This window comes from Anguilla anguilla, chromosome 4 (genome assembly GCF_013347855.1).
Source record: "Anguilla anguilla isolate fAngAng1 chromosome 4, fAngAng1.pri, whole genome shotgun sequence".
NCBI classification, from domain to species: Eukaryota; Metazoa; Chordata; class Actinopteri; order Anguilliformes; family Anguillidae; genus Anguilla; species Anguilla anguilla.
Genome location: NC_049204.1, coordinates 27,445,227 through 27,466,842, shown reverse-complemented (window position 1 = coordinate 27,466,842; position 21,616 = coordinate 27,445,227). Strand labels below are relative to the sequence as shown.

The 21,616-nt window shown below is 43.0% G+C and overlaps 1 protein-coding gene across 6 annotated transcripts in view; it reads right to left on the bottom strand.

The window, feature by feature from the left end:
* pde4ba (phosphodiesterase 4B, cAMP-specific a) overlaps window positions 1-21,616 on the bottom strand; it is a 140,229-nt gene that overhangs the window by 46,887 nt on the left and 71,726 nt on the right. The window contains exon 1 of one of the 6 annotated variants that reach the window (XM_035413295.1): window positions 6,534-6,829. The exons of the other annotated variants lie outside the window; for them this stretch is intronic. Coding sequence (XP_035269186.1) covers window positions 6,534-6,682 — 149 coding nt within the window. The 5' untranslated portion in view covers window positions 6,683-6,829. Of the gene's footprint in view, window positions 1-6,533; window positions 6,830-21,616 lie in introns of those variants that run through there. 6 annotated transcript variants of the gene reach the window in all.

Below are 21,616 nucleotides of genomic sequence, written 5' to 3'. Positions count from 1 at the left end.
AAATCAATTTAACTTGGTATAGTGCGCTTCAGAGCAGGACTGTAGGAGTGCTTTGCATTTTCAAGGGAAACAGGGCCAGCATGTAACAGGACATAAGCCGGTGGCCAGCAGAGGGCAGTGCAGGTCCACCCAGGTTGGTAAGTGGAGCGTAGCAGAGACCGCCTTCTACGTTCTACTGCCTGTGTCACACCTTCCCAGCGACCCTCCAAACTACCTATAGACCTATACATCAATTATACATTACATTTCCTGCTTTGCTATATGAGAGAGAAATTTTTGAAACACCAGATGAGACATACCATAGAGATACAGAGAAAGACAGCATCATTAACTGAGAAATGCTCTCAGAATGTCATTACATTACACTATTTTATTGTGTCTGACAGAGCAGTGGTCAAGTACAATAACTTTTTTACATTATTTTTACATTATGTTCACTGGTTATACAAGTGTAGGTTTACTGAAGTAACACTGAACTTATTGAAGAGAGCAGGAGCAGCTGTTTTTCTGAGAACTGAAACTGAAACCTGAACAGCAAAAGCGCCATTGGCAACAGTTCCCATAAAAGGTTCTGGAACAAAAAGTTAGCCTTGAGCAAGGGTGGATTCATTTCTGGTTAGCCCTCCCATCTCAGGCTATGCACTGTAATGTTTTCAGGTTAGACTTATGGCAAACAGACAACTGAGCTTAAATTGTGGGATCTCAGATTCCACAGATGCCTGTGTGTGAACGCAGTGTACATGAAGTGTATATCATGACACTTCTTTGTTCTCACAAAGAATTTAATTATCTCATATTACACCTCAACTATTGCTGTTGTCTCCATAATGCTCTGTCCCATTCCCCGTTTCTCTCTGTGAATGGTGAAAATACAAGATTACTGCTCTTGTTCCCATTGGTTCTCAGACACCTGAGCATGTGACTTATCTCTGTCTTCAAGTTCACTCATTTCATACAATCTTCCCAATAACATTTTCTCTGGTGTTACCTATAATCCTCAAGAGCCATTTTGCAATTTCCTTGATGAGCTGGATGTCCACTTCACTCTCTCTTCACTCTACTGCACTGGTGATTCTGCTGTGACACTGCTGGCGTCCTCCCAATCCCAGTCCACAAACTCTCCATCTCTCACTCATATCCAGCTCACAAGACAGGAAGATGACTGAACTTTGTGTTCTCATGTGGGCTCACCATCTCTCGGCTGACTGTCACTCTTAACAGCCGCAGAGATCGCTGTCGACTGCTTTTCAGATCTGGCTTTCAATGGTGACACCTCATTCACAACGTTCTCTCCTCTCAGATTCCCAACCTGTCCTTCCAGAAAGGCCTCATCTCTGCCTTGGATCGGCACTGTACCCCAAAGCTCAGTTCTTGGACCATTACTTTTGTTCTGTACACCAATGCACTACCTTTCATGACACTATTATATACAAGACACTCTTTTTTTTTTTCTCCCCATTACATAGGTTTCATACTTGCTTATCAACTTCCACTTAGCATCTGCCCTAATCTACCAGCTGAACTAAAGCACGAAGCACTCCAAGCCGCGATTTATTAAATTTTAGCTTACAGGAAAAATCTAGTTATGGTAATAATTCATTAAGTAATGTTACTGAAAAATCTGTGATAATTAGTCGCAGTGGCTTGTTGCCTTTTTTCTGAAGACATTTTAGAGGGCTTAATTACCATTTGCATTCAACATTGTCATTTCCAATGCTCGTTGGACAAACTGAACATGTAATAACAGATATTTACAGAAGACTCTGGAGCCTTTATATTGATAGGGTACAAAAGATGTCATCAGGCTGAATCATGCAGATCGTGTAAAAGTGGCATGAATCCATCCATATAAATGAAGCAAGGAGCAGAATAGTCTTCTCAAAGGACTGACATCAGCAGCATGTCAATTCACGGATAATGTGGTGTACAACAAGCTGTTTCTACTGTCTTTCCTTTGGAAGGGGAAAGGAATGGCCTTTCTGTCTAGCCCAGGACGAACAGTGCAAACCCCTGCCATGTGAAGTGCAGTGACAGGGGGTCACTCGGAGAGCAATCCTGTGCAGACTCCCTCGCTTGACGGTTGTGCAACAGCCGTGGCGGCACGCTGTGGGACACTCCAGGCGCCTCGGTGCCCGGCAGTCATGTGGACCGTGGCGATGAGCTATGTTAAGCAACAGGCCAGGGAGGGGTTTGCAACCCCCTTCTCTTAAGCTGCGGGGTCAGGCTGTGAAGGAAGTTTACTCACAGTACGGTTTTGGTTTGCATAATTACCTCATTCAGTAAAGAGAAACACGACAACAAACACAGTTTAGCATGTCCTGTACCAGGCCTAAATCAAACAGCAATGAGTAATTTGAGACCAAGCGGTCATATGGAATAGATTTCTTTTTCGGGGCCATTTCTTTATTGCTCTTTCACCTCATTATCTCCAGCAGCACCTAAGTGTTTCTCTTCAGATTAATCTGTCTCATTTCCTCTGCACTGAGGTGGGCATTGGCAGCACTACAAACATTAACAGAAACTGGTGAAAGATTGAGAAGTGCAAAATGATTCATTAAAAGCAATGCCCATGGGCCCATCTTGCAGACATGGTCATTTGATCTGGCTTGTTTTTAGGCACTGCCAAAATTATCGGGGGCATTAATCCAAAGAAGCTGGTCTGGCTCCTGCTGCAAATAACCTGGATGTGTACGGATCCAGGCCCAGACATCACAGTTCTGACATCAAACAGGAACTGAGACCAGCATGAGCATTTTGTTCTGGAAACAGTGTTCTTGGCACTCAACATGGGGCTGAACGGGTCAAATTCCCATCCTACTTTGCAATGTCCGCTTAGTGATTGGCCCTTTCACACATGCACCTAACCCTAAATCTTTAATAAATTCTGTGTCGGCATCATGTTTAAACAGATATAAGATTTATTTATTTAAAAAAAAAAAAATTTTCATGATTGTTTTTGCTCCTCAAATCACACAATGCACCTTCAAATGTCAGGTGGATTTAAAATCATCAATCATGCATAAAGACCGCACGAAGCTTAGTCCGCACAGTTTTGAGTAGATTTTTTACCCAGGCTAGCTATCGCTATATCTATGCAGGCCACATAATCATTGCAGATATAGCTAGCTATTAACTTGGCTAACAGAATTATTTTCACTGCATTTTAGACACTGCATACAAGAAACGTGTGGTGTCACCAGCCCGGTTCTTTGCGCTCCACGGCCACAGCCAAACTCACTTCGAGTTCAGTCAAAGCAGGACATCTCATATCCGGCTTTTGGCAAGCAGTCAACGGGGGCCCAACTGACCAGCAGAGGTAACTAGAGAGCGTAAAAACCTTTGACCTTTAACCAACTGGACCCTCCCATATCCTGGGCAATTGTACATTACCCTATGGAGCTATTGGCCACAGCTGGCACTAGCACAGTCCAGAATTGATCAGAGTCCGTGGGGTTCATCCATGCACCACAGCATGGTGCCTTAAACGAATCAGCCACTCAGCAGCCCCAGAAACTGTTTTTAAAAGGCCTATGAGACTGGGGCTAGGCCTGTGAAATTGATAAGCCAGTAAGATTGGGGCTCAGGACATCAACTGTGACAGGCCTGTAAATTTGGGGCTTAGAACACTGACTATGAGAGGCCTGTAAGATTTGGGCTTAGGACAGTGAATGTGACAGGGCTGTAAGACTGGGGCTTAGAACATTGACTGTGACAGACTGTGGGACAGCAGACAATGATTGTAATGCAATACAGTCATGTAATGCAAAAACAAATATGCTACAGATGAGAACAATGGTTTACTCACACACCATTTGTTCTGCAAGTCTTAAGTTAAACTCCCAACATGTGTGCAGTCACTGCACATTACTGCACATTATTAATTTAGGAAGTTGGGTAGCATTGCTTTGAAATACAGCTTCTTTGAAATACAGCTTGTTTGATTTGTGTGAGCCAAGATAGGCAATATTGTTGCTTGTAACTTGGCCTCATTTTGATATCAATACTCTTAATGGCAGGCCTAGATTTTGCAAGCTTGAATTAATGACTTATAGACTGTGTGTGTGTGTGTGTGTGTGTGTGTGAGTAACTAGGCATTTTTGTGCGCTGAAAATGAGTTTTTCTTCAGATTCACTTCTCTAGAACATGATTAAGGGTTTCATTTCCAGTGATGTGTGCCCCTGGAGAACTCTTTATCATTGGGCAGAAAGTAAAAGGAAGAGACATTTTATGAGTCCCCTGAAACATCTTCACAAGGGAAAGAAGGAGATTCTTGCAACCAATTCGAAAGTCTGATCACTGACCTGGGCAAGCCATCACATTCTTAATCACCGTCACCCAGAGGAACACTGTTTACATCATTTCACATTTGTGTAAAGTTACATAATCTGAAAGACGTACACATGGAATCTCCATTCATTTCCTCCAGGGCACTGTTGGCTTCTCTCATACATAGCCTACTCTTCATCGCTACACTTTCCATTATTTTAGCCTGTTCTTCACCACCACTCACCTCTCTCATAGCCTACTCTTCACCACCACTCACCTCTACCATAGCCTACTCTTCACCATTACTCACCTCTATCATAGCCTACTCTTCACCACTACAGTCTCCTCTATCACAGCCTACTCTTCACCACTACTCCCCTCTATCATAGCATACTCTTCACCACTACAGTCTCCTCTATCACAGCCTACTCTTCACCACTACTCCCCTATATCATAGCATACTCTTTACCACTATATTCTCCTTTATCACAGCCTACTCTTCACCACCACTCACCTCTATCATCGTTTACTCTTTATCACTGCTCACCTCTATCATATCATACTCTTTACCACTACAGTTTTCTCTATCACAGCCTACTCTTCATCACTACATTCTCCTTTAAAATATTCATTGCACTCTCCATAGCACTATATCTACTACACTCTCTTGCACAGCATTGTCCTCCGCTGTATCTACAGCACTGCACCCTCCTCTCATGTACACTACTGCACTGCACTTGTCCATCATAGTCCTCTCCACTACATTTCTGTCCACTGCACTAGCCAGCACTGCACTGTACTTTCCTCTGCAAGTACTCTACTGGCCTGTGCTCTACCCCACTGCAGTCCACAGTACAGTGTTCTCCATGAGGCTTTACAGGAACATGTAGCAGTCAGATCCCAGGGACACACAATCATCCATTCAAAGTGCTATTCCACCAGACCATCGCTAACCAAATCCTCAGCTCCATTTACGCCACCGCGCAAATGAAACCCAATTTCCCGTGCATCCATGTAAGCAGAAAAGAGGCCCGGGCTTGCCGTTACGGCATACGTCAATGCTGTATGCTGGCGTAGACGCGTCCCCTGCTCCCATCGCACATTTAAAATTAGCTTAGCTTTGATTTCTAAATGGCAGGAGACGCAAAGGGCCAGGACACAGCCGCCCAGAAGAGCATTTAGCGAAGCAGGCTGCATGCTGCAGATCAGAGACACGCAGAGTAAAGGCAGCTGTGCAACAGGGGTCCTGTGAAGAGCGCACAGCCCTGATCCCGCCACACGCGCTGGGATCTGATAACACGCGGCCAGACAACTGCAATGTGGGCCTGGCTCCCAGGACCACGTGAGGCTGTAACAGTGTACACAGAGAAACTCACGACTATAGGTCAAAATGAGCTGCTCTTTTTCTGACAGCCGTGCGACCCCGACACTATTCCCCACAGTCACAAAGCCTATGTAACCCTGTAACCCTGTGCATGGCGAACCCTCAATGCCCACTAACGCAGAGGGCTCTTCCTGCAGGGTTCTTCACCGTTTTCACACAAAAGGATTTTGCTCACGGAGGCTCCGTAATGACAGCCAAGGGCAACTGCTACTTTAACCTTTCAATTTGTGGTTCTGCACAACCTCCCCTCCACCCCCCACCAATAGAGCTGCTCACTGTCTGCACACCAAAACACAGAAATAGAAACAGACACACACACACACAATTGAAATGAGACAAACACCAACATATGGACACACACACAAAGTAGCAAACAAGCAAAAGCACACAGATACAACACAGGCAAAACAAACATACCAACATACGATGACAAGCACACTGACACAGACAGAGACACACACACACACACACACACACACACACACGCACAACGAGAGACAGAGAGAAAGAGAAACACACACACACAGGGAAGGGAATTTGCAAAACAAGCACATAGGACCAGAAAAGAGCACACAGAAGAGAATGTGTAAAAAAAGGTAACATCAAAAATGTCTATGGCTGTGCTACTATAATTCTACCAGGTACATGTGTGTTCTGATTTGTCAGTACGAAAAGGAAAGCGATCTCTATGAGGCATGATGGTGTGGAGCAGGGTCCTCTCCACGGCGCTGTGGATTTCACGCTCTATGTCCTGCCAGGCTGGGCACGTGGCCCATGGCAGAGGCCCACACCTGGGAACATCGACCCCATGTCAGACCACCCACCCGCAGAGCGCGAGCCTTAGCAAAGCCCGCGACCAGGCCCCACCCGTCAACGAACATACCACACCCAGGAGCGTCGGCGGAAGGAGAAGCTGCCCAGGTTCGGGGTCAGGCTGGCCGCCATGGCGGAGGGAGCCGCGCGCCGGGACCGACGGGCAGCTGGAGGGGCCAGGTGCTTTGCGAGCGCTGCCGCGGCCTCTGCTTTTGTCATCAGGAAACGGGACGCTCCGGTGCCGGGGGACGCCTGCCGAGCGGCCAATCCGTTCGCACACGTGTCTCCGGGGCTCCGCTTCAAAGCAGCGGGCCTCCCCGTTCCACTCGCGCACACCCTCCAAATCCTCCCATCATTCCACGCCCCTCACCCTAAGGCGACGGCGTATCTCTGCGGCGTCTCAGAGGACTCTCAGCTTCAGAGCGCTCCAGCAAGCGCCAGGACCCCACAGTTTACATTTCACATGCGAATCCTGATCCCTCTTCTTCTCAATGACCGGCAGTATCGGATGACCTAATCCCCTACAGATCTCCTAAACACTACGCAGCGAAGTGGGTCCACTCGTGTTTAGAGCCTCGTACGGGAGTTCATCTTGTGAAACGGGAGCCCCGAGTCTCTGTCACTTACTGGCATGCCAAGATAAATCCCATCATGATGTCATGGGTGATACAATAACGTGGGACAGCCTCTCTTTGAAAGACTTTCAGACTGTGGGAAACTCCCTTTGATTGCCAGGAAAACACACCAAGACAAACAAAGATGTGTTTCAGAGCTTGGCAGTTCACAAGGTCTCTCAGTGTATGCACACACACACACACACGCTGACACACACTCACACACACAGGTAGCATACTGCTGGAGGGTGCTTAAGGAGATAACAAATATGCTTCACAAATGAGGCCGTCTGTAGTATGTGGTACAAGAGCAATTTACAGGAGAGATGACAGCTCTGAAAACACTTGCAGAACAAACTCTGATTACCATAACGCACTTCAGCATTAACAAGCCATCAATAACAAGTGTGCTCCCGGTGCCCTGCAAGTCTCAGGGACACTCGTGGATAGAGGGGCCCCGGGGCCCGTCAGAACCACGCCGCCGCGCTGCTGGAAGCGCTAAACGCACGAGGACAGCCGCGAGGGTTAAAAAAAATCTCCCTCATGCCAGGTTCTGATACGGCAGCGGAATGCGGAGCGACTGTCGGGTGTGAGGTGAAGAGTGGAGAGAGGAAGGTTGGACGCCGTTTTGGCTGCGTTGAGATAGCATTTGTTTTGTTTCTGCTTTAAATGTTAAATAAACAGCAGAATGGGAGCCATTTCTCCCTCTTAATGTGTTTAGACTCGGCGCTGCGTTTGCGTCACTGGGAAGTTCATGTGACGGGAGGGATTTGGGCTCAATTCAACTCCTTGCCGCGCTCGGACTGAGACCTGTACAACAAACAGCAACACACAACAAATGCACACAATGACAGATGGACGACAACTGCACAAAACACACACCTTTATCTGAGTTAACCAAGATTTTCTCTCTCAGTCTCCACCTAACCTACCAACTCTGCCACTGAGCATGCGTGTGTACAAATGCACACACAAAAACGAGCACGCGCACATACAAGCACATATGAGCACACATACAACAGGCAGTCTGAGCTGTAGGCAAGACAAGCGTGCCGGTCACACACTCCACGCCGCATTCCCAGTGGGGCGAAGGCCTCGGCGGTGAGCCGCGCCTCCTGCTCACAGCTATCTCAAAGCTCCCAGATGGAAAAATGATTCAGTGCTCATCATCTCATCATGAACGACAGACACACTTCACAGTCAAATGGATTATCCCACAAATATCGCTCAGTCTCAGTGAAAAAGGAGCGCTTGGGTTTGTCCGTCACAATTCCCAGGCGTTGTGTGTGTGTGTGTGTGTTTGTGTGTGTGTGTTTGTGTGTGTACGCACATGCGTAGAAACCTGAATCAAAGGGCAAGTTAAGTGGTGACTAATGTTGTAAATTCTATCAAAGGCACTTGTATGTGTGAAGTAACACATTTCCATTAATGTTCAACATCTGAAGTAGAGTAAATGTAAAATATTCTGGGGCTTGAAAAGGGCAGTTTATGTGAAACCAGCACACAGTTTTTGAGAACTTGTTGAAATTGCAATAGGTCTAAATTAATAAAGGTCAATAAAGGGAGGCCCCCGAAAAGCAAATGTAACCGTGCACTGTGCATTCCGCTCATAGTTATGCACGCCGTTTCGCCAGCTGTGGCAAGCTGACTCCCCATTCGCCGAGCCATCAAGCAGCAGAGCAACTCCACGGTTTAATCTCACCGTCTCAATGCTGCGGTTGTGTCCATGACAACCAGGTTTGTGATTCGGTCTCCTCTCGTAACCCAAATCTTTTTGAAGCAGCCTTGAGGGCGGCACCAGGTGCAACACAAGGTCAGCCTCTAGTGCTACCAGCGGGCATCGTGCGTCATCGCCAAACAATCGCTTTTCACAGTTTCTCACTGTAAGGCGCGGTACTGCAAAAACAGTGCAGATGGATTGTCTATAACTCTTCTTATTATTCTTATGAGAATAATAAGACATATAGTATAAGTATATGTAACACAAATAATGTAAAATAAGTATCATAAGGAGTGCATAAAACAGCACAACACAAAATAACGCAGTGCAACTGGGCATTGCTGTCATGCAGATGGTATCTCAAAACACAAATCTTAAACATTAGAAATAACAGGACTTTCATAATATCGTCTCAACAATGCAACAGGGCTGTTCATAAATAGTAATGTCATCACATTAATTGGTTATGTTGAATCGCAGCCAACAACCAGTTACATTTTAGGAGCAGGTCTGAAAAGTGAAATGAGGGGTGGTCACACATTTTTTCCTACCAAAGAGTGGCTTTACTGTTCAAGAAACACAAACAGGAAAAGAAGTGTTAGCAGCCTTCAACAGCTGCACACTGTTCCACAGGCTCCATGACTGTGTGAGTCGATAACGCTCTGTAGGCTTCCTGTATAATGTGTGCCACAGTAAGCAGAGAGAGAGTCAGGCCAGCTTTACAGAGATGGATTTCATAATGCTGGCTTCAGTATAGATTACAGCTCTATCTTGTCACAGTAATTGGCTGGGATAACGGATCTCCGTAAAACAGGGCCAGGAAGATGAGACTAACCTGAATACAACCACCTGACAGGGAGGGGGATACATGAGCAGGCGCGGTAATGGTACGAGAAGCAGCAAGACTTCAGAACTACCATTATCATTCATTATTTAGGCAAATGCAAATGTCTGCGCATATTAATTATAGCATTCAACACTAGCCAGCAAGTACCTCTGCAGGCCAGCAGCACTGGTCAGTTGGGTTTTAATATGATGTGCCTTTCAGAAGAATAACCATGCTTATATTTTGAGCTATCGTGACTGCAAAAGGTATTGCTAAGCTACGCTAAGAAGCCTTTTGCTGAAATAATATTGATTAGTGTTAAACAATCAGGCTATACATCAGATAATTTTACCATGTATGGATTTTTAAAGTCTGTAAACTGTTTTTAAAGCACCTGGCTGTTTCACAGTTGAAATCTGTCACTGTTTTCGAATAGCACTTGTAATTCTGAAAGTTAGTGCTCTTGGCGGTTTGCATGTAAACAATTGTGTTTGTCTTTATCAACATTACCCTCATTAAGCCGCTGTGAGACAGCTCAACCACTATACGTAAATAGCTCCATTGCTCCAGTATTGTTAGCAATACTAACTCATAAAGCAGCTGACGTAAGGTTAATGCAAAACCTTTACAGGAAACATTTTGCACTAATACTAAACCTGCAATCTGTAAATTTGGACAGGATTCTGTGGAAATGAAGTAGAGACATCGAATCTGTCTTCATTGTTCCAGTTTCCCTTTTAACAACAAATGACAGCAGGAAACTGGGGGAGAAGCAAGCCATTTTGGTGCAACGGACTTATGAATGTACAAAGCAGCCTTGTAAAGTTACCCAAGCAGGGAGAGGAATGAAAAGCCTCTGTGTGCTTGGCGCAGATATTTTACAAGGGGAGAAACCGAAACCTCTGATGAACATCACACCAAACAAGGCAATCGGGATATTGGATCCCTCTCTCTCTCTACCAGCAGCGTATGGTGTGCATTTCAGTGTAAAGGAGACATCATTATCCAGTTATTTCAGTGTGTTTAAATGCCCTACTTAAAAAGAGATGTCTTAATCCATTACCGTAATATGAATTAGTATACCTCTCAACAGGACATACATACAAATAAACACACAAAAACTCACCTAACCATATATTCATGACAAAGATACACTATGACTGTTAACAGTCAAAGAAACACGCGTGCACAGGGTGGCAGAGCACAGCGGTATCCACACTGCAGCCCCACTGTCCCACCGCACAGATCACCCACAGTGCTGCACTGTGACATCACAGGCGAGTGACGCACACGCCAGGCACGGCAAACAAAGGAGGCGACCGTTGCCATGGTTGTGAGACGGCTGACTTTGACGGCTGACTGACTGGCTTTTGCACAGCCCCGGCTCCTCGTCTTCCTGGGGTGAGTCACGCACAATGGAACCGGAGGTAACAGGAACCGCTCAGCAGCGAGCCGCACATGTTTACCCCAGCCAGATGAATGCAGAAGCTTGTTTTGTTCATTGTGGATTGTCCTTTCGATGAGCTGTGTACCCCTTTTCTGCCACCGCTTGTAACAGACTCGTTTGTTTGGTCGCTACAGCTGTAAAAGCCCCTAAGTCAAAGCGACTTTTTGTCTAACGTGTGTGATTTGACATCACTTCACAGGAAAAACTTTTCAAAAAAGCGAGGTCGTGCTACAACACATGTATGACTGTTACTACAAGAATACTGTATGATTAATCATCGCTTTCAAAGGGTAGTTTCTGATAGGCTATCGTAATGTAGTCAGTGCGGTTTCTGTGCAGTCTGTAATAGCATGTAGAGCTTTCACCTCATGAAGTATGTCAATGGGAAAAAACCTTCAAACAGCCATGATCACAAAAACCACCTCCACAAGCTCACATACTTACAGCCTATCTAAATGGTAATGCCACAGGACATGATAGCAAATCCCATCACTCCGAGCAGACAAGCATATAGATTTTGACTTCAATTCAGAAGAGGATACAAAAAATCATGAAAATATTTACCCTACCATGATAAATATTAATAAATAAATATGAAAATATAGAATCTGCAGCAAAGGCTATTACAACCAAAATTTTATAAAACCAGTTCAATTAAAAAAAAATAATAATAAATAAATAAGATATTAAATGTCATTGTTAAACACAAATAAGCAAGCATTTCTGTTTAACATTCTTTCTGCATAATAGAAAAAAACAAGGCATATTGTATGTATGTCTGTACAGTATGCATGTATGTGTGTCTGTACAATATGTACATCTGTAAAGTATGTATTTATGTATATATGTATGTACGTACAGGATGTATGCAAGTATATATGTACGTATGTATGTATGTAAGTATGTATGCACATATGCAATCACACAACCTGGACAGAGTGCTGTATGGCATACTGTATGACTAAGCCAGTCTCCCTGTAAAGGGAGTGCATGACTGGGGAGCCGGTGTCTGCTCTGATGACGGCAGGCCATTGTGGGGATGTGTGCATGCAGCTTCCCTTTCCCGTCATCTTTGTATGAGACGCCTGTGCTGGCCCTCCGGGGGGAGCCAATGATTGCGCCTGCTCATCTCACCTGGAACATGACCACAGGCATCCGGTCTCACTGCCAGAGACAGACAGCACACCCAGACAATAACCAGAAGCTGACTGACTTTCCACATTAAACATGATCCACATCACATTAGCGTTGCGCGGTTGTGTGTTAGCGAAGGTGGTTGTGTGAATGATGTGTACCAGAAAGACTGGCTTGAATTATACTGTATCAAGTGTCTTGCATGGATTAATTTTGGAACAGTGCTCATTTTTCTGCCGTGCACAGTTTTTTAAATGTTGCATTATTCATAGAAGAGATTTTTCTATTCTTGTACTCCGTGTGTTTAAATTCCATGCGCATTATTGTGTTCCACACTTCAATAATTTGCTATTTTAATGATATTGGTCTTTGTGACAGCACCCCCCCCCACCCCCCCACAAAAAAGAAAACAAAAAAAACGTACCAATGTAAATTACTAGGTTTTTATAAACAAAGTATGCTGCTCTAAGAACAGCTTGGTTGTGTAATCTATGATTACACAACCAAGCTGCCAAACAAAATCTACAATCATAAAAGAATTATGATGACAAAATGTGACTGAATTATTATTTTCAGAGTTGTTAGTGATATCACTGTCCTTGTAGTAAGTAGAAAACAGTAACCAAGTCAAATAAAAATGCCAATGCAAGAAATTGCAACAAGTAATAGTAAAAAGACAACATAGAACAAATAAATGATCCAGAGACAGTAACCAGGTGTTTATAATACTGTTACAAACACTAGTTTATCTAGCGTAGTTCTCTCTCCTGCAGCCCTGTCATGCCTCAGCAAAAGGGCAATATGGCCATCTTGTTAGCTAGTTATTACATTTCCCCTCACAGTAATCTACATGATTTGCCACTAATTGAGCACAGATGATGATTGACAGAAATGTTCCCACACTGTCAAATGCTGCATTCAGTGTACAGAACCAGACAAGCTGCAGACATCTTTACAGTGTTGGGTGGTACCATTTTTTTCCCTAGGCAGTGGCAAGTAGACATTAAAAATGCAACAAAATTGTTTGCATTATTGTGAGTATATAAGGAGACCAAAACAGACGAACCTAGATGAAATAAAAATGCAGTCAATCTTTCGGGGTGCTTAGTGTAAGCTTAAACATCCAAAGGAAGACACATTTCAGCACTAACGGTGCCGGTTGGAATGGACAAGTATTGTTTCACCGTCTGTGCAACATTTCAGACTGTTTCTCGCTTCTGCCACAGAACTCCCCGAGTGTCAGTGCAGTGGCTTGTTCCCATGCCAATAATTTTAAATCAATTAATTCAGAATTACAGTACTTGGCAAACCCTGGAAACCAGTGGCAGTGTTGTCTAGTTTTGCAGTTGAGCCTGAACATTGCCCTACCACGCTCCTTAATCGTAGCGTGTAGGCCTACTACAGGATGTTTAGTCACAATTTCGATGGTTAAAGCTGGGCTCACACTACACGACTTTAAAAAAATACAATATCATTGAGCAGCTCATATTTAACGACCATCTGTCCCAATTCTCTTCTCGTTCTCTTGTAATGGTGTCGCTTATCTAACGATTTGGCAAGGAGAGAATCACACCCTACTCTAACTGTTTGTCTTTGGGGTTTGAACATCCAGTGGTTGCCATAGACACCACAAGCATGGGACAGTCCCAAATGGAGATTATGGAGCTTGACAGCCTGCAACAGCTCACTGTTTTTATTGTGTGTGTCGTCATCTGCACCGATAAACAAAAAAAAGGAAGCAAAGAATTTGGCTGAGGCAATAGTTGGGGAGACACAGGCAACATGCGTTTTCTGTTCTGCAGCGAGAGCTGTAGGTGAGAATACAAAACACTCAAAGCTACAGCTACAGATTTGGTGCATCTGAGGGTATTCTTACAAAATTATATTAACCAAACATCAAAAATGGTAATGACTATGTTGTCAGGAGTTGTCATAACATAAAATATTTTCATCCAAAAATTATTTTAAGTGCACAAGAAATAAGTAGCTATGAACCAGAGATTTTGTTTATGCCGAGGTAAAACATTACAAAACCACCTTATTTAAAAACCCAGTGCTTGTGAGCTAAGCTCTCATTTGTCAGTTTCTTCTAAAAATTGTCATTGTCCATTTCACACTTCAGGATTCCAGCAGAATCCTTCCGATAAAATTGAACATTTGAAATTATTGGGGCCTCCCCGACATCTCAATGACCACATCGAGAAGCTCCCAATTGAGTTGTTGACCTGCACACACTACAACATTATCCATGGCGATCAAATAACCTAATCAAACTTCCGACAAGCGATTTTCTGCCCGATCGTAAAAATTTGTTGCTGATAGCTAAATCGGGCTTAGAATCCTGTCATGTGCGCCTGGCTAGAGCTAGTCTGCTGATCTGACTTTATCATACGTCTTTAGGCAAGGCTTGTGTACTGTGTGAGACACAAAGGCTAATCGAAGATGCCCAGCAGGTTGCAGGTGTCATGGAGCAGTGAAGAGGAAGAGACAGCGCTAAGGAAGCAACATCTTCGACGATTCTTCGGACAGTACCACAGTCGAATTGAAAAGGAGAAGAGCTGGGGAGAAATTGCCGATGCCCTTCAATTACCTGCTTAGCTAGCTTGCTAGCTACTAGCTAGCATTCATTTCTCTTGTGTGCTATGACAGCAGAATGTTTGAGCTAGCTTGGTACTACGATCCAAAATCTTGTAGTGTGCAACTCCCTGTGACCATAGCCGGTGACTACAGGTGTAGCATGAATGTTCCAAAGATAGAAACCAGTAACTGTTTTTATAAGAGACAATCATTAAATGTCAGAGGCTCTCCATTGTTAGGATTTTGATAGTCGTGTAGTGGCATTAGAAGTATCATTTAGCGCAACTGCTTAGACAGTGCTTCAGACTACTGCCACAAATTCATGAAATATCTACCTTAAATGCCACTTGTCAGTGTCACAGTGAGAACATTACATGTTAAATTAACTACATCAAGACATTGAGGGCTTCATGTTTTCAACATGTAACTTGCAAAATCTGAGACAAATGCAGTTACATTACTGTTCCAACCTCAAAGTTCAATAGACTTTGTTTGACATGCTCTGCAACTGTGATGTAGTGTCAACAAGAAAAACTGTTAAAGTGGATGCAATTGATTTTCCTTGCAGAACAAATACAATCTGTAAAACATACTTGTATGTGCCATCTGTTGACTCGTCTGTGACCATAATTTCTTTATGCGAATCAGCAGTGGCCTACTTCTGCCTAATGCTGGGTTCAGAATACATGACCAACATAATCTTAAACTCGCTGTACAGCTCACACTACTGGACATTCGATCCTGAACATTTTTGTCTCGCCTACATAGTGGTGCACACACTTAATTCCACAGCATAGGCTGGGGCTCACTACCTACAGAACACTTCACTGGATTGTGGTCATGAGTGATGTTGATCCTCTGTTCTTTCCTGAGAACAAACGTGAATTTGGGCAAAATTTGTGAGATATAAACCAGAATAAATGCTACATTGTTGAAGCAGAGAGACCGATTGAGCTGATCTGGTCAAGGTCTAATATTTCATACATTAAAAAACAAGTTGTCTGCTGTTGCTCGGTCACTCTGAGTGTCTGTGAGTCTGTTTTCAATTGTGTTGTTGCCAGAGTTCAACCAGCCTCCCTGCCATTTTATGCATCCATGCAGAATACAGGGTGATCATTTTTGAGGCCATGATGCTACTAGTAAGCTGTGTTTTTCTTTCAATTTCCTCCTCGTGGCTTTGGCTATTGTTTAGCACCTTTCGCAAAGTTCGTCTTTACTAGTGCAAACACAAGAGGTGCGGATTTGGTGACGAGAAAATTAAACAGGTTTAAAATGTATTGGGAGGTCCGAGACGGCTAGAAAGTGGGCTCAGAACACATCTGACTCATTCACCCCTAGCGACAACCTGTGGCAGCCAGAACCTGGATTTTGTGGAATTTGTCTGCCACCTTAAAAATTTGTCCCATACAGCTAAAAACGGCTAAAAATGTCTCTCCTTTGTAGTGTGAGCCTGGTATAAGTTGATTTCAGACAATATTCTTGCCATTTGTTACATGCCTATTTAAAACTGTATGTTGGCCTAATATAGGATTGTCAACTTTTTCCAAGTGGAATGTTTGCACTCAAAAATGCACCCGGCAAATCTCGAATGACATCTTTCCACTGTATAATTCAGTTTTGTTCTCCACATTTTAGACCACAATGGATTCTTTTTGTCTGTAAATTTCAGTCTATTGTTCTTTGCTGTGCCTGTACATGGATGCGTAGCACCCAGTTTTAATAAATTGACCCCACTGGGATACAGTGTACCAGGAGGGCAGTGTACTGTGTTTCTGTGTTCAACCGACGTCCATGTCACATTCAGTCCTGTCAGCCGGAATAGCGTGTTACATAAATTAACTCCTTTTATGCAGCTCACATTATCATTTGCTGCATAATTACTCACAAGATTGTGGAAATCCAATCCCTGTAGTGACTTCGCTGGAATTTCCTTGGAATTGCAGGTTAAAATAATTTTGAATCATGTGCCCTACATAAATCAGTGTCTGAACTCATGGTGCAGTACTCTATTAAGAGAGCAGTGGAGTGTAAAAGAATAAAATGTGCTTTTGTTGAGAGGCACAGCTATTTGTGGCTATACTTGACTAATGTTCTCTATCAGAGCAGGCTGCACCAGAAACATATAACTTAGAGGATCAGGTGTTAGGCTACAGTGCCTGGGGTATTTATGGTCCAGAACAGTAGCTGTATTTATTGAAAAATTGCCTTGTCTTAAAGATCTGACACAATGCTTTTCATTTGAGTTTGTTGTATTAGGAGGTGAAACAAATGTAGAAAAGCTACTATTAGACTTTTTTTCTTTTTAGACAAAGAATTTGCATGAAAATAAAAAAACCTAGCACATTACCATTAAATCACTGGCCAGATCTACTGCTTAAACAAAACCTCACTTCAATGAATTATAGCTACATATGTGGTAATAACAAATGTATACATTTAAATACCATACTTGTTTTAAATATGTTGACATAATGCAGACATATTACAATTATTACTATCATTTCATTAGCATGTCCTAAATGGGTGATTTAAACTATTCTTGGATACTTAGAAGCATATTAGTGATCAATAGTAATAATCAGACTCTTGAAACCTGTTTTGTTGCTGTTTGGTGGGCCTTTGTATTTGCTGTATATTATCAGCATAAGCAAGGCACAATGAAATAAGTTCATCTCACAATTGTATCCAGTAGCTTGATGTATACTGTCCCTGCACACATAGACCAGTAAATCAACACAAATAAAAAGAAGCCTTTGTACAATAACTCTATTGTAATAGTAGCCTTCACACTCTTCACAATTCACTTGGTTTACCAGTAAAAAGTCAATAAAATATGTTTCCAACAAAATTGGTACTGTTGCTGTATCCAGCTAAAAATGGCAAAAATGAAGGGTTACACAAGGAACAATATGGAGGAACAATGGACAGTATATTCATGAAGATGACTTCATAGGACAAGACAATCGAGAACCAAACTGCAAAAGCACTGCAAGCAATCCCTTTGATTTGACAGCTTTTGGCCCAAAGGCTTTTATTTACACGACCTTTCAAGGATGTTGAATGAGTTAAGAACCCAAAAAAGGGCTGCCTTCCATGCCCGATTATGAGCACAGATCACAGCAATTGTCAAGACCTCAGTGATGATCCAAATATTTTATCACCAGTGCCAACAAGCCAAAGATGATCTTCACCATCTCCACTCACATCTTCGGTCACATCATCTTTGCAGAAGACACGTAAACCAAAGAAAAAAGGAGACTCCGCACACCTAAAGATGCCTTAAATTGGCATTAATGGTCACTTCTAATTTGAGGACTTTAGCACAAACGTTTCAGGTCTCAAGCTTTCTTCAGTACGACACACCCTGTATTCAGGCCACTGCTTAATTTTGTGGTAAAATACAGAATCCTGAGCCAGAGACTCATGACAATTATGAAAATAACCAAGAAATTGTTGTAGGTTCACAGAAACCTAATTTTTCGCCCAGGCTAAAGCAATTTGCCACCTGTGCGAGTGAAAGATAATGATCATTGGCTAGAAATTGCTTTAGGCCTCCAGCATCTCCTGGTGAGATTAGATTAGCTCACGCGCATCTCTGGCTGTGACGTTTACCCCAGACCTGCTGGAGGGCTCTGCACAGTACCTGTTGCATGGCACAGCCAATTGGGTTAGTGGCAAACAATGAATTGGGCACCAAGCAAAGGCTGCAATACCCTTGAGACTTCCAGAACAGTGGAATTCAACTTACCCTCTCCATTGTGTAATGACCCTCACTGTAAATTAGGGTGGATGCATTTAAAAAGTATTTAAATCCTGACCTACATTTTTCTCAAACATTACGTGAGTGATACACTTGTGAAGTTTATTAAATAAGCAAGTGCAGAGTCACAGCAAATAAGTATAATGTGACTGCTTTCCAAGTCCAAACAGTGAGCTAATGTGTGTAATTACATTAAGGGGTTACATGTAGGGCTTGGTTTGTGGTTAGGTATAGGATTGGATCTAAGTCGAAGGGGAAGGGTTAGAGTTGAGTTTCAAGAAGAGTCAATTACACTATAATGAATTAATTACATGAAGTGTATTCTAATACTCCACTGCATTATTAAATATTTAAGAACATGAGCGTACATACACAGAATTAAGGTGGCACTCCTAATAATGACATAGTATGTGAAAAATAATTGATTGGCCAGATTTACCAGATTGAAAAGATCAGCCAAATAAAGTTTTTTTTAATGTCATTCTTGTGATTTAGATTGAGAAGCTGTTAAGGAGTTAACCAGTATGTACTTCCTGCTAAGCACATGACCTTTTTCCAATCTACATGCTTATCAGAATTAAAATGCCTGGACTGGACTTTTGAGTGTCACCATAAAATATATAAGGAGCTCATTATCCTATGAAGAGAACAATTTCCTGAGCAAAGCTTAAATAACCTGTCATTAAAATCTCATCTCTCTGCCTTTACCGTGGAACACACTGATAGCATTTCCATATGCAGTAGTCCTTTTACCATCATGTGCTCAGCAACGTCAGCAGCTTTGCTTCTTCTTGGACAGAATTCAAGTTCCCACTGTAACCCTTGACCCCCAGCATGACAGCTCCCCCATCATTTTCACAGGCATTGGATCATTTATGATTAAGGGTACAATGCTAAATATGACACTGTGATGAATGGAAAACACTGATCACCAATTTGTAGCAAGGGACATTACCTGTGATTGTACTTTTGGATGTGCGTAGTGACTGCTCTAAATAGTCTGACCAGGGAAGGCACTATTATCGTGTAGGGGGAGATCAACCACATAATTAAATAGTGGTTTCATATACCCCTTTTCCACCAACGCGAACCTAGTTCTGGTTCTGGGCTGGTGCTAGTGCTGGTTTGCAGTTGGTTCAACTTGCGAACCTTCTAAGAACCGGTTTGCTTTTCCATGGGCTAGAGAGCCACGTCGTTACGTCACTGTATATGTCTCAGCTTTCCCGTTACCTATTAAAATGTATGTCCTGTAAAAATTAAAATGTAAAAAACCAACGTAATACATTTACATTTAGTTATATTATTACAGCCTTATTTACTATATTAACTTTAAGACAAACAACATGCTCGGAATTATCTCATCGCAACCCATTAAATTCAATGGTGCAGACTTTGCTTCATAATTTCAAATTGCTTTCCTAACGGCTATTTTACGTCCTGCGACTTGGGTTACAACAGTGAATATGTACGGATTCCTAGACATGCTGATAGCAACCAACCTTTCTCATATTAACCTCAAATACACAAGACAGGACACTTAAACAGTATGCTAGCAAATATATGTCAGGTTCCATTCATTTATATGGGGTGGTCGATACACGTCCCCTTAACAACCAAAAGTCAGTGCTGGACCACCTCTGACTTATTTGCCGGCACAGAAAAAAATAGCAAAAGTACTGAAAAAATAACCACTGGAGGATAACAAGGGCATTTTTTCCTACATAACTAGGTACAGGTTGTTACCGATATTTCGCCTATTTCATATATAGTTGCAAATCAGTTTACGTTTTCCTGTCTGTCGAATGAAGGTAGTCGATAATAGGCGGTCTCACTCTACCTGGCGGTCATAAAGTTTTAGTTGGTCTTGGTTGGTCACGATAACCCCACCCCCAGCCCCTGACATAAGCGGTTATTGGTTCAAGACCAGCCAAGCGTTGGTGCCGCTTTGGAACCAGTTTTCCAGGCCGAGAGCCGGTTCTTCTGCTATCGAAAAACGAAGAACTGATTCACGATTAGGCACCGGCTCCAAACCGGCCCTCGAAATGCCTTGGTGGAAAAGGGGTAATAGTAGTTTGCTCATTTTGTATTTGTGAATTTGTGCATTTATAAAGCCAATGCGAATGGAAGCCCTGAAACAACGTTATGTAGTGAGAAATAGCACTTCAGAGTGTTCTCAGAATGTGTCGTGACTATTCAAACAGTGTTACTGTCTTCTGTTATGCTGGGAAGCAGAGCTAAGTCCACATCTAACTACATGTACAGCAGTGTGATCTGTTGTTTAGCACATGGCTGTCAGGATGTCCACAGGCCACTTAAAGTTATACTGTACACGTCAGGTTGCGTCATGGGAATGTGACTGTTTGTTGTTTTTCTTCCACACGGGAATGTGCTGGAGTCACCCACCCCCGCTCCTCCTCAGGAACGTTCTGGAAGTGAGCACAGATGGTGGCAGTTGGCAGGGGCTTGGACCGAATGCCATGTGAATGCTGGTGAGCAGAACTGTTTTGTGTAGGTTTGATGAGGCAATGTGGAAGGGCTATGGGAAATCTCCCATATTCTGATGGGGATACTACCACAGGGACCTCTGCAACCTCGCCACTGCCCCTGGTGGCAAGGCTGGAGTATAACCTAGTGAACACTAATCCTGTCAACTGCAATCTTAGCTGTACCAATAGCTTCAGAGGCAGAAATCTCCTAAATCCAGAGGAGGTTGTTGCTTTGGTAACTGTATCGAGGGACCTCTTACTTGGATTTGACAAACACCAGCTGTTACACGGAAATTTTATTTCCTCTGTGAAAGGAAGATAAAAATATTGATTTTACCTTAAAAGAAGTATGTGATGTTTTTCATCTGGCCATTCAGCATGCTATCAATTAAGGATTTAAAATTTCTGCACTGTTGGACATAATGGCAAAATATATCAGGAACAACATCTGAAAGTGTCACTAGTCATCCCTCAAAAACATATGGTAACAAAAAAAGTGGCCACTTGTGGTAGGGCTTGGGTTCATGCAGAAGAAACAAAGTGATATTTGCTGAGTATTACCAACATTGATTTCAAGTTACATTAGTCA